The 13,312-nt window shown below is 44.7% G+C and overlaps 1 protein-coding gene across 3 annotated transcripts in view; it reads right to left on the minus strand.

Annotated features, from left to right (window-relative positions):
- gli2a (GLI family zinc finger 2a) overlaps positions 1 to 13,312 on the minus strand; it is a 100,135-nt gene that overhangs the window by 17,725 nt on the left and 69,098 nt on the right. For 2 of the 3 annotated variants that reach the window (XM_080786235.1, XM_080786234.1), the window contains exons 5-6: positions 11,761 to 11,973; positions 2,427 to 2,628 (exon numbers count right to left, since the gene is read on the minus strand). In XM_080786235.1, the coding sequence (XP_080642361.1) occupies positions 2,427 to 2,628; positions 11,761 to 11,973 (415 nt within the window). Of the gene's footprint in view, positions 1 to 2,426; positions 2,629 to 8,131; positions 8,372 to 11,760; positions 11,974 to 13,312 lie in introns of those variants that run through there. The other variant, XM_080786236.1, reaches the window with a different exon arrangement.

A 13,312-nucleotide genomic window follows, 5' to 3' on the forward strand; every position in this document is an offset into this window, starting at 1 on the left:
GGCAACATTTTACCACACGACCTTGTACTACTATATACAGTGCTGTGATCACCCCCTCCCCCTAAAACATGATCATCAGGTACTGATTATACTAGGACGAAGATTGTTTTTCCAAAAAAGGTGTACAGACACTGTAAAAAACAATGTTAAAACAATGTTTTTATGTGGCTACACCCACCAGTTCATTATAAGTATGCCTGGTTTTCACCTTAGCACCACCCACCTGAACTTAAACCTTGCCCACAGCTGTTGTATGTTAATGGGGGAGGGGTGTATTTCTAATGGACCTTTTCACTCAAAGGCTTTCAGCTTTCAGGAAGAAACCAATGACAGGGAAGACATATGTGACAGGTGCCAGCTGAAAGTGCCTCAACTCGCCAGAATTAAATGGTCTAAATGGTCAAAATAAAACCGTTTTTTTTTTTATGTGATTTTCTTTTTTTTTCATATTAAGACAGTTTGAATGTTGAAGAAGGTTTTTATTCCAACAGATTGTTCATTTGGGCAAATTAAACGTATACATTTATATGTCAAAGTAGGCTTGTTTTTTAACAATGTTTTGGGGCCGGAGAAGCGCAGTTCTGAGATTTGCATGTTGTTTTCGATTGGTTCTGAGATCTCTTTGTTCTGAGGTTTCACGCTCTGGTTACCGCCCATTAGCGTGCTTGTGTGTTTATAAACACAGAATTATTCTACATGGCTATAGTATGGAGGAGCTTTTGGGTTATACTTTACAGGAAAATAAACAAAACCACGTAGCTACACGCTCAAATACGCTTCCCAGCCTGGAGAATAGACTTCCACCATCACACAACAACAGGCTAAAAGCTAGCTAGCCTAGTTAGCTAGCTGTCTGTGTGTCGTGTGTTAACAGAGGGACATTGACTTAACTGCTGAGATGTTGTCATAAGCATCTAAACACATGTTTTCACTCCTAAAATGTATAAAACTAATGATACATGTGAAACGTTGCCCGTTAGTGCTATATTGCTTCATCCATGGAAGAGTGTTGCTGCTTATTCTTGTTCTTTTCCTCCAGCCGCAAAGAGCCAAAATAACTCGTCTTTTCTTTAAATCATAACTCTCTCATTTTTTGCTAATTTAAAAAAATTCAAAATACTATATAAACTACGAAATTCGGGCTTTCATTTTGTATATAGATCGTTTGTGTAGGCCGTCTCTACGAAACGGTATCAAGTGAAAAGGAAATGTCGTTTTGTGTAAAAGATCGTCAAATATATGGCCGTTAGTACTGTTAATTCAACATCCGGTGAGGGGAGGATACGGATTGTGTATGGAAATCAGCGCATACAGTGGGTGGGCTTTAGACCGGATGTAAGCCACATCCACTAAATGTACACTAAATAGAAATCGTAGACCTGCATAAAATGGTGTAGCCTACTGCAGCTATTTACAACCAGGTAGTGTATAAGTGAAATTGAACACTTAAATTAGTATTTAATACTTGAATACTTATACTTAGTATTTAATACTTAGTACTTTCAAAAGGGTTTATTGGGGCACCTTACAAATTGCATTGTTTGTTTAAACATCAGTGTTTATATACAGTCAGTGTTTCTATATTGCACTGTTGACAGCTAAAACGTTCTAAGGTGGTCATTGTGGGTGGAGTTAAGTACCTATTGTCCCTCCCATTGTCACACCCACTTCTATCCAGCTCTAAGGTGTTAAAAATGTTGTGAATATTGAAAGGGACTTTTCTCAGCTTTGGGTGAAAGGCCCCAATCATTTTAAAATGGTTATATCTCCTTCAATTATTGTCCAATTTCATTGAATGATACATCATATGAAAGCTTACATTCTGTACTTTAATAATCTGTAATAATATGTAATCTGTAAAAATCGAGTTGAGGCACTTTTTGCTGGCACCTGTCACATATTTGAATATTATAACCACACCTGGGGTCTGTTAGAGTAATGTGCACACTTTACTGTGTGCACACTTGGCTTTTATTTGTCATAACTTTCCGTTCCCACAGCAATATACAGCAAACATGAGCATATTTATTTACATGTATGAATGGTGATGAATCATAATGACAGCTAGACTGTATTTAAAATATGTGGCACACCTTCACTTGTCTTATGGCACACCTCGAGTGGAATAGTAAGAGAGTGGCGATACGCTTTGATCTCGCGGCAAAGCAGGTATGCCTATGGGCTATATTCCAAACATTGGAACTATCCCATTGAGATAGAATGAGCACTTCCGCATTCCATTGTTATACAATTAATGGGAGTCAACGCTATAGTGTCGCCACTCTCTTACTATAGAGTACTCCGGGCACACCACGCCGTTTGGGGAGCCACTGATATACAATATAACATGAACACAGAAGACTATTGTGTGGTTGTATAAATGCCTAAGTTGCCGTATATACATCCATGTGTGTCACCATGTCTACCTGATGCCTCCTACAGACAGGTGTCCGTAGGAGCTGCTGGCAGCGGAGCTGGACCTGGAGTTGTTGATGTAGGCCACCAGGGAGTTGGGCGAGGTGCGGATCATGGTCTGCAGGTCAATGCTGGCGTCGGACAGCGGAGAGATGGACAGAGCTCTCTTCCTGCTCAGCCTGGGAGTCAGCCTGGGACTGGAGAACCGAGACACTGGAGGCACACAGAAGATATATGTCCCTGGTTAGTTGTTTTTATATCGGATGGATTAATCCCCACAAGGGCACCTGGGGGGCGATAATGTGCACGTGGACACAATTTATTTATTTAATCATCTTTTTTATTTAAATTTAACACAATCAACGGCCAATGAAGGGCCCCAGGAGCCTTGCAGGGCCTCGTGCGGGCCACTTTCCCCGAAAGGCTGGTGGGGCCGGGGCCCAGGGGCCCTTGGCTCTCAATTTGGCTAATTTGGCCCTAAATACTACAGTTTATGTCTGAGTCACTGGGACTTTTCAGATAGGATAAGATTGTGTGGGTTTGTCAAACACTTTCAATCTGGGCCCTATTTCGGTCATATCATCAGAGGTCACATGGTTATTGGTGGTCATTGTCAGAAAGTGTCTTGGTCAGACATCTCCACAGATTGTGAAAATAGCTAATGTACAAGCCTGTCACATTGCAATGTGTTGTGGGGCTTGTAGTGGGCTACTATTTATGAAAATGTTCGACAATTCTTGTGAGGGCATAAGTGATCAACCCCATCACTATCAACAAGAACGCATTGAACTAACTAACTTGAAGTTATAAAAGGAAGGAAGGGTAACTTGATGTTTAGATGTTACATTTTAAATTCACAGAGTCAGCCAAAGAGCTCCATTTTAAATAACGGAACCCCAGCCTGTCCTCAATTTCACGCACGCACGCACGCACGCACGCACGCACGCACGCACGCACGCACCCTCTAAGCCCTGATAGAAGCAACATTCTCAGTTCAACCACAGGCATTCTACTGGAGGTCATGGCCATGCTAAGCTACACCCTATCTCCTTCATCTGTGTAACACACACACACACACACACACACACACACACACACATATGGCTCCGCTCATTAAGATTCACGTGGTCTTTATGCATAATGAATCATTGTCAATAATTGCAGCGATAGCATCTCCTCTCAGAACCACTGTGTTGTTGTGTTGCTGCAACTGAAATGGAAGCAATTTAAACAAATTGATCTGAGAATAGCATGAATAAGAACAAGGCCGGCTCACACAAAGGTAGGGGTCGCCTGTAGGCTTCTCAGATGTACAACAAAGGAAAAGAAAAGTACAGTAAAAGCACTTTCCCATGAAGCTTTTTGTCGTTGTTCCCATGAACAAGTTGTTGTCGTTGTTTGTGCATGTTATTAACTATTTTCTAACTATAAAATGAAGAGAAATTACAGGAGAAAACAATATATTTTAGACCGCCCATATCGGTATAGACATGGCTAAAATGTGGACACCGTGGGTTGAGGTGTTAAATATATATATTTTAGGGTATATAATTTGGCTCTGTATTGGAAAATGGGACTGTTATAGTAAATGAAAAATAATTTAATTTAATGCGATACTCACAGTTGATTGTTTGATTGTCACAAAAGTCACCGTTTGGGACCCACTGCATTGCATCATTGTGGGATCACAACACAAGGCCATGAAACTTCCTAGATGTCCACCTCAGTGTCTGACGTGTGGTGCAGTTTGGGGCGAGTAAGTGATTCCCACCACAGTTGAGCTCGGGAGTGCTCATTTTGGTTCACTCAAGTACTGTCACTACTGTGCACGTGAAAGGTTCTTTAACAACAAATGTCTCTGTCGTTTTAAATCACAATTGGTATAGGCCCTCAAGACCCATTTGGTCAGCCATGCTGGATGGATAAGCCAATCACAGCCGTGAGGGGGCAGGGTGGGAATCACTTACACATGCAGATTGGTGGTCAGTGGTCAAAAGGTCAAAGTTGGCACGCGGCTCAACTATGTCGACCTCTGTGTTGTGACAGAGAGAGAGGGGGGAGGGGGGGCAATGAGACAGTCAGAGATATAAAGAGAGGTACAGAGAGTGGATGAAAGAATGAAATAGATATATGCAGGTAGAGGCAGGATAGAGGAGATAAAGAGAGAAAGATGGATGGAGAAAGATAGACCATAGGCCGAGAGAGAGAGAGAGAGAGAGAGAGAGAGAGAGAGAGAGAGAGCAGTAAGGTTGTAGAAGTCAGCTGCTGCAGAGCCAACAGGTGCAGAACATTAGGACTGGTGTGACAGACATAGAACAGGGCCACTGACTGTGTGTGTGTGTGTGTGTGTGTGTGTGTGTGTGTGTGTGTGTGTGTGTGTGTGTGTGTGTGTGTGTGTGTGTGTGTGTGTGTGTGTGTGTGTGTGTGTGTGTGTGTGTGTGTGTGTGTGTGTGTGTGTGTGTGTGTGTGTGTGTGTGTGTGTGTGCGTGTGCGTGTGTGTGTGTGTGTGTGTGCGTGTGTGTGTGAGGGTGCACGTCGCTACATCATCAGAGGCGCCGGACACAGGAAACACCTAATGACCCCATCACACCTCTGCACACACCTCCACCACACACACACACACACACGCACGCACACACACACACACACACACACACACACACACACACACACACACACACACACACACACACACACACACACACACACACACTGTGAACTGTTTAATAGCTGGTCTAATTTAAAGGGTGAAGTGAAACAAACAGATGTTAAGCTGTGGTGATATGGCGCAAGTGTGTGCGTGTGTGTGTAGTCAGCAGGAGGACAGTGTGTTGTTTGTAATTGATGGATCTCGGCTCATATACAGGCTTATAATTACAGGAGCTTCAATACACAATCACTATAGTAACACAGTGTGCGTGCGTGTGTGCATGCGTGCGTGCGTGCGTGTGCGTGGTTATTTTTATTTTTTATTATCTTAAGCATCTGTTTTGAACTGAAATGACTGTGGAAAATCAGACTACGGTAATTGAAGAGTATAAGCTACTAAATCCTCATACCCCTCCCAGGCCTTCTCTACACCAGCCAGGCCCGCCTAAACACATGCCTATAGCCTATACACAGGCCCTAAACGCATGCCTATAGCCTATACACAGGCCCAAACGCATGCCTATAGCCTATACACAGGCCCTAAACGCATGCCTATAGCCTATACACAGGCCCAAACGCATGCCTATAGCCTATACACAGGCCCTAAACGCATGCCTATAGCCTATACACAGGCCCTAAACACATGCCTATAGCCTATACACAGGCCCTAAACACATGCCTATAGCCTATACACAGGCCCTAAACACATGCCTATAGCCTATACACAGGCCCTAAACACATGCCTATAGCCTATACACAGGCTCTAAACACATGCCTATAGCCTATACACAGGCCCTATAACACATGCCTATAGCAGAGGTGGAAAGTAACATCAGTACATTACTGAAGTAATACAAACTTCACTGTAGTATTTCACATTTTCAATACTTTTACTTGTACTCCACTACATCTCAGGAGCAAATATTACACTTTTACTCCAAGTATTATTTGAAAACTTTGAAAACCTTGAAAAGATACATTAACCACTTCAGTCAACCTTTACCTTATTATACTTTGGCTATCACAACGTGCGTGCTTAAAGATCTGTATACATTTTGAAAACTTGAAATTAATACTTTTGTACTACTCAAGTGGCCTACAATTTGAAAACAAATGTTTACTTGTAACAGAGTATTTTTTACATTGTGGTATTGATACTTTTACTTAATTACAGTGTTAATTTGGTTGACTAAGACTAAAGACTAAGTTGACTAAGGTTTAAATCTTCTGAAAAAAAATGAACACTGGTTTAAAAGCATTTGAGTACTTCTTCTCCATCATTGCTATTATATACGGACCTGTGCAGACCTGACACAGATCTCTACTGTACCGTGTAGGCCCTACACAGATCCCTACTGTACTGTGTAGGCCCTACACAGATTCTTACTGTACTGTATATAGGACACAGACCCTTACAAAGGCCCATGAAACCTTTGTTTTCTCAAAGTGGAGTCTTTAGAGGTATAGACTGCAACACTACAGTAGGTTAAAACAAAACAACTTTATCTTTTACCAGAAGGGAACATTTTATTAGATATCTGAACAAAAATGTCAGGTCCCTGAAATGTCTTTCTGAACTCTCTCACTTCTAATCCCCGGAGGTCTGGGAGAGTGAGTGTGACCATCTGACCGAGCTGGCTGTGGCCGCAGTGTGGTCAGCCAATTATAAATTATCTTTAGCATAATATGATGAGCACTGGCTTTACTCGTGCAAATCTGTATAACAATGTGTCATAATGCACATTACAATCAGCCCTGTGAGGAAATTCATCTGACTACCATATTACCGGTATAGGATTTTGTCACAGTTTTTAGACAATGATGTTTTTAAATTGCTTGCTTAAAGGAGCATTTCATCAATTTGAATGTTTTGTCTTCATATATTTGGTATTCACTCATGGTCATCATAACTTGGCACATTGTCTAGGCCTATCACAGTCTCATTGGTTGGTGGGCTAGGGACAGTTCAGGAAATCTGCCTATACCAATGACATCATCAATGAGGATTCTAAGCTAATAGAAACTATACAGCCTTTCTCTTCTTGGAAAGTTAGCATGCTAGATTAGAAGCCAATGTTTCTTACATAGGGGCAGCAGGGGCTCAGGGGTAGAGTGGCCGGATGGAAACCGCAAGGTTGCCATTTCGAACCCGGGCTCCCCCAGAGTTAGTGTTGAAGAAGTGTCCTTGAGCAAGACGCTGAACCTCTAATTGCTCCTGATGTGCAGGTTAGAGCCTTGCATGGTTTCCGCCGCCATCAGTGTATGAATGTGTGTGTGTGTGTGTGTGTGTGTGTGTGTGTGTGTGTGTGTGTGTGTGTGTGAGTGGGTGAATGTAATGCACAATCTATGTAAAGCGCCATGGATAAAAGGCGCTATATAAATGCACCTTGAAATCGCCAAACCTACCAATGATGTCACTGGTAAGCATCAAGGTTCAAGGTTTTTGAACTGTCAATACAGCCCTCCTCTGAGTGAGAACAGACCCAGAGTAACTAGCAAACCGAAATGGTACCATAATGTTCCAATTTAGGCATTTAGCAGCAGCAGAATTAAGTTCCAAACAGAGTTCATTCAACAATTCACATAATATCTCATTTCAGTGAGTGGGCGACAGACTCCCTGCCTTTCAACTTAGTCAGCTAGTGATTCATGCTTTTTTAATTCAAACAGAAGACACGTACAATGACCAGAGATCACAGGGACTGTAGCCTCTCTCTCTCTCTCTCTGCTGTGACCCTGTCTGGGGTGAAGCAGGCCTCAGTTACAGTAACTCCACCTGGAGGAGGCAGAGGCGGAGGTGGAGGTGGAGGTGGAGGGGGGGGGTCTGTTCCTCCGTGCCAGACCCCAGCCTGGGTCGGGGCCAGCAGCGTGGGCCCCCTAGCCGCTCGCCTCCGCAGACCCCCTCAGCCAGATTCCATGTTTATTTTCCCTAATAACTCTCACTAATACACCAGCGCTGTGAATTTTATTAACGAGGGGTCCTGTGCGAGCCCCCAGCGGGGCTGCCTGAAGCGGACCTTGTGTGTGTGTGTGTTTGTCTACAGCATGTGTTTACGCACACACTTACGTGCCTGCGTGTCCAGGCGGCGATGCATGTAGCGAGTGAACCACTTTGAACCCGGTGTCCCGGTGTCGGGCGTGTCATCGTTTTGTGTTAAGAAAATGCCAAAAGAATAAAATTATTATAATAATAATTGTCGAAAATAGCAGATCTACAAGCTCACAACGCTTCAGATCGTGACGTGGTTGTGAGCTTGGATATCTGGTCAGACAGACGTTTATCTTGGCTGCTTCTATTGTCCCGCGCTCATCAAGGTTTTCCGCGCTCACCAGGAGGGGTGATGTTTCCCTGCCCACTCAGCACTCACGTAAAATTACATCTATTTTTCAAATGATATATAGCCTACAGACACCGGGGAAGGAATCTGTATTGATTACCTTAATCCACTGGTTCTCAGAGTGTGGTCTGGGGACCCCCAGGGGTCCTTGACGGGGTTCCAAGGAGTCCCCAGGAAAATAAGTTAATATATCATCAACATCTGTTTAACCATTTTAACCGCTATACATCAGCAATTTGAAAGTAAGCAATCTGCAAGCTCACAACTCTACACATTGTGAGCTTCTTGAGGAATTGTGATATGGAATATCTTTGCACACAAACCGTGTATGGAGGTCCGTGGCACTAACCGTTTTCAGATAAGGGTCTGCAAATACATGCCTTAGTAATGTCCATAGAAATGTCAGCATGTTCTCTGAACAACAGTATACCTTTCAGGGTGTCGATTGACACGGAAAACAAGGAACAGCACAGGGAAGGAACGTTGTTCGGCTGTCAGCACTGGTTATCATAGTTCTCTGCATGGGTTCCATCAAAGTTCCGAGCGAGGACTCTGTTTTGCATTGAAAATCGATGTTTATGGCGAATAGTGACAATTAAAGTTCAAAACGTGAGCTTCTTAATCAACTATCAGTATAGTTGGACATTTGGGGTTTCTAAAAATGTCTGCATATAATGATACAGTATGCCCAAAATACACCAGCTTGAAAGTGATTAAAACCCTAAAACTACATTACTTCAGTACGTCATTTTTGTTCATGATGTACTTGACAAATACCATTAGTAACCCGTCCTTCCCGTTCTGACATTCCATATGTTGATCTAACCTCATCAAACCCTGTACACTCAAGACACGTTCCATATATGCAGGCAAGTACAGAATTGCGTGCACGCGTACTTAATACAGTTGTTTTAAGTCCAAGTTGTTATTGAGGAAAGCATAGTGGTAGTACTGTGCAGTATTACATTCTGAACAACAACAATGCACAAGTTCCATCATGTGATGTTTGGTGTCTTCCAGAGGAGAACAGGCCTTTCCCACCGTATCGCGGACCCCCCCCCCCCCCCAGCTGAGACAGCCGGGGATTTCCTTTAGGTTCACCCACCTATGTGCCCGCCTCCCCACCCCCGCTCCCCCCTCTGCTCCCGACTCCACACAGCGGAGAACACTGACGTCACCACATTTGGAGTGACGCCCCTCTGCACTCTTATTGGTTAGCGGAAATACAAGGTTCACTCCGCTCGTATGCCAGTTCTCATGAATGTCTCGCCCAGGCGCTTTCTTCTCCTTTGAAAACAAAATGCCTGCCGTCTCCGAGGCTACCTCTGACCTGCCGCGGAATAGCTCCCGAACACCATGTGACTCCCTGGCGTTCAGTGCTAAGCACTGCTTAGCACTCCTGGTTTTAACACTATTTTACGCCATTTCTTTTCTACTTTATCTAAAATGCATCGCAAATTAGGTTTAGGCATTTCGGTCAACCACTCAGCACACGGACCACAGCCCCTAATATTAAGGTAGGAAGTATAGTTATAGGCAAAAAACAACGACGGAGGCGTGCAGTCTGAAGTGGACTTGAGCCTCTGTGCTGAACGTTGCGAAGTCCACTTCAGCGCCGTTCGCGTTACGTCCCAATAGGGACAGAAAGGTTAAAATGATGTCGCCGTGCCAGCGCCTCGGCAGTGCTATCCACCTGGAATGTGATTAGTATGTGAAGCAGTGACTGCGGGGGTGTGTGTGTGTGTGCCGGTGGGAAAGGGGAGGTCGGCTTCCAGAGAGACATTCATTAAAGGAGGAGGCTACAGGATGAGCTGCAGGGTGTCTGAACTCCACTGTCCTCTCAGGCTCTGACGCACATTCTCCTCCAACCAACTTTCCACAGACTTTTACAGCGACACTCAAACAGTTTAACAGCTTCAGCCTTTAAGAATGGCGCTTCAGCTAGCTGCTAATGGGCGGAGGGGAAGTGTGGAGGTGGCGGCGGCGGTGTCAGTGGGGTTGTGGGGTTTAAGAACCCACTCTAGGTTCACCGAGGACTCCCAGAGCTGTTGCGGTGGGTCTGTTGAATTTATTAGTGCATAAATTGATTTTTAATGTGGATTTTCGTGCGCTGCCGCTTTCCAAAACTAACGACCGGGGATGAAGCGCATATTTGCTACACCCCAACTCTCCCCCACTTTCCTCCTCCACCAATAAAAAAGAGCCCTCTTCTTCGGGTCGGAGCCCAACCGCGAGGGCCATTAGCCAGCAGCGCTGGGTCAATACGGCCCTCTGTCCTCTCTAGGAGAACCACCAGGCCTGCAGAGCAACCCCCAAGACGGACCACATCACTACCAGCCTGGGTAGGACACAAAATAAACCTGGGGTGATGGTGATGGAGGGGAGGGGCGGGGGTCTGCGGGTATCTGAGCAAACAGCCCTTTGCAAACAAGAGTGGGCACGGCAACACACTCTGGTGGTCACCGAGGATGGTGAAGGTGGAGAGAGAGAGAGAGAGAGAGAGGGGGGGAGGGATGTTTAACTAAGTGATTGCTGTCATTAGGAAGCTGATTGGCTGAGGTGGCTCTGTTTCCTGGACGTGAGGACGAGTGACTTATAGTCACGTAGACACAAACATGGCAGAGCTTTCACCGAGTGGTTAGACACGATGAGAGAGAGAGAGAGAATGGGGGAGAAGGAGAGAGGGAGGGGGGGCGGAGGGCAGGAAAAGGGGAGAGCAGAGAGAGAGAGAGAGAGAGAGAGAGAGAGAGAGAGAAATCTGGCAAATCTTCTTTACAGCTTCGCCTTTTTCCCTCTGATATGCAGAGGTATTGGATTAAGATATTTGAGAAATTCTCTGATATTTTATTTCAAAAGTTTAGGGATAAGGGGTTTAGCATGGACAAAAATAGAGCCCCTGGTGCTTTCACCTAATCGGCGGCCATTTTTTGGTTCAAGTTCCGAACCAGCATTTTCTGAACCAATTCATTTACAGTGGAAACTCTCTGGACTGGTTCAATATAGAGGGTATGCACGTGACATCATCATCAAACCCGGAAGTTACGCAGGAATGCCTTCAAAAAACAACTTTCTGGCCTTTAACAACACATGTTTAATGCATCCAAACAGAGTTTGGATGCATTAAACATCTGATTGTATTAAACAACATTAAACAATGTTATACTTGCACTTTGCATATTGCTTTGCCACTCGATTTGCCACTCGATGTGCCATTCACTTTAAGCATTCGCATACCCTCTATTAGGCGGTTCAACGCCGGTGGAAAAGGGGGCTATTGTGTGTGTGTGTGTGTGTGTGTGTGTGTGTGTGTGTGTGTGTGCGTGCATGTGTGCGTGCGTGTGTGTGTTGTGTGTCTCACCGTCCACAGGACTGATGTAGTCTGGTAGGTGCGCAGCAGCAGCCGCCGCCGCAGCCGCGGCTGCGGCTGCACTGCTCTGCAGCAGCAGGTCTCCGTACGGGCTGCGCTGGCTGGCGGCGGATGCCATGAGGTGGTAGAAGTCCGCAGGGTTGGTGCCCGGAGGGACGGGGGGCAGGCCGAACAGAGCACGCTCCTTCAGATGCTCATGGGTGACTATAGGAGAGAGACACACACACACAATGAATGAAGGGAAACATCTTTATAACATCAAACAACGTGGTGTGCACCTATGTGCAGCGGACCTGCATGCATAGCCGCGGGTGATGCAAAGTCAGTACTGAATAATTGATTCAAGCACACGTTCAGTCTTGAGTTTAATTCATATCAAACTTTGGTTTGCAGTTGCCTTTGTCCCACAGTTCTCGCGGATGTTCGAATGCTATCAACCAGTAGGTTACTTATCAAGACCATGCAATGGAGCCAGCTATAGGCTCTACTGGAGCGAAGACGTTGTTGTTGTTGTTGTCACGGAACGGAGCTGTCATAGTTCATAGTTCACCCACCTTCCCCGGCAGCGCCATGTCTCATTAGCGCTACCGGAGAATGCACTCGCTCATTCTGTCGCGTTGGTCGCGTTGTCCGACTACTACTAACCTTAATAACACCACATTTCCAGAAGGCCTGAACAATACAAATAATAATACAAATGGAAAACAGGGGAGGAACCAAATCAAACTTGAATTCCAAACCTCCAAATTGCTCTCAATTACATGAGATAGATACTCCAGGGCAATAGCATGAACACAAAGAACCATTTAGATTAAGAATCAGACCATGACTGCTGATGGTCTGACATTGACACTAATGGGTTTGACACCAATGGGTGTAAGTAAACATGCTTAATCCCCTCAAAGGTAATCACACATTAAGCAGTTGACCTCCAGTAACCTCATGAGGTGACTAGATTAAGCCAGACTAAATCTAAATATAAGATTTAGAAACGTTTAGTAATTCTAGTAACACTAACATAATTACCCAGACTCTTCTTCAACGAAGATGGCAAAAGCAAACATTCTTTGTTCTGTACTTATACAATTGCATGGTACAGAACACTGAAGTCCTTGAACCAGAAACCTAACTCTAAGTCAGTCTCAGTCTTAACCGGCCACATAAGTAAACATAAAACAAAGTTGCTGTGTAGTTGTATAAGGTTGTTTCACAATGTTTTCCCTCTGCGGTGGTCATTTCACTTCCGCGTTTCTTAATGGCAGCCAGTAGGCTCCAGTAGAGCCTACTGGCTCCATTGCATGGCTTTGACCTACTGGTGATTATGGGTTGATATAACATTTGAAGCGGGTGACAGTTCCTTCCACACAAAGAACTTTTATGTGCGTTCGAAAACGCTAGAAAAACATGATGCGTAGTGCAAAAGAGGAGCGTCTTGTCCGCGATGCATTGTGAGCTTTTGGCATGACAGAGTATTAATCGGATTAAGGGGACACTGGAGATTTTACCGTGTGAGAGGGAAACACTTGCACGCACGCACGCATAA

Source organism: Protomyctophum bolini, assembly GCF_963924005.1.
Source record: "Protomyctophum bolini genome assembly, chromosome: 16".
Taxonomy (NCBI): Eukaryota; Metazoa; Chordata; class Actinopteri; order Myctophiformes; family Myctophidae; genus Protomyctophum; species Protomyctophum bolini.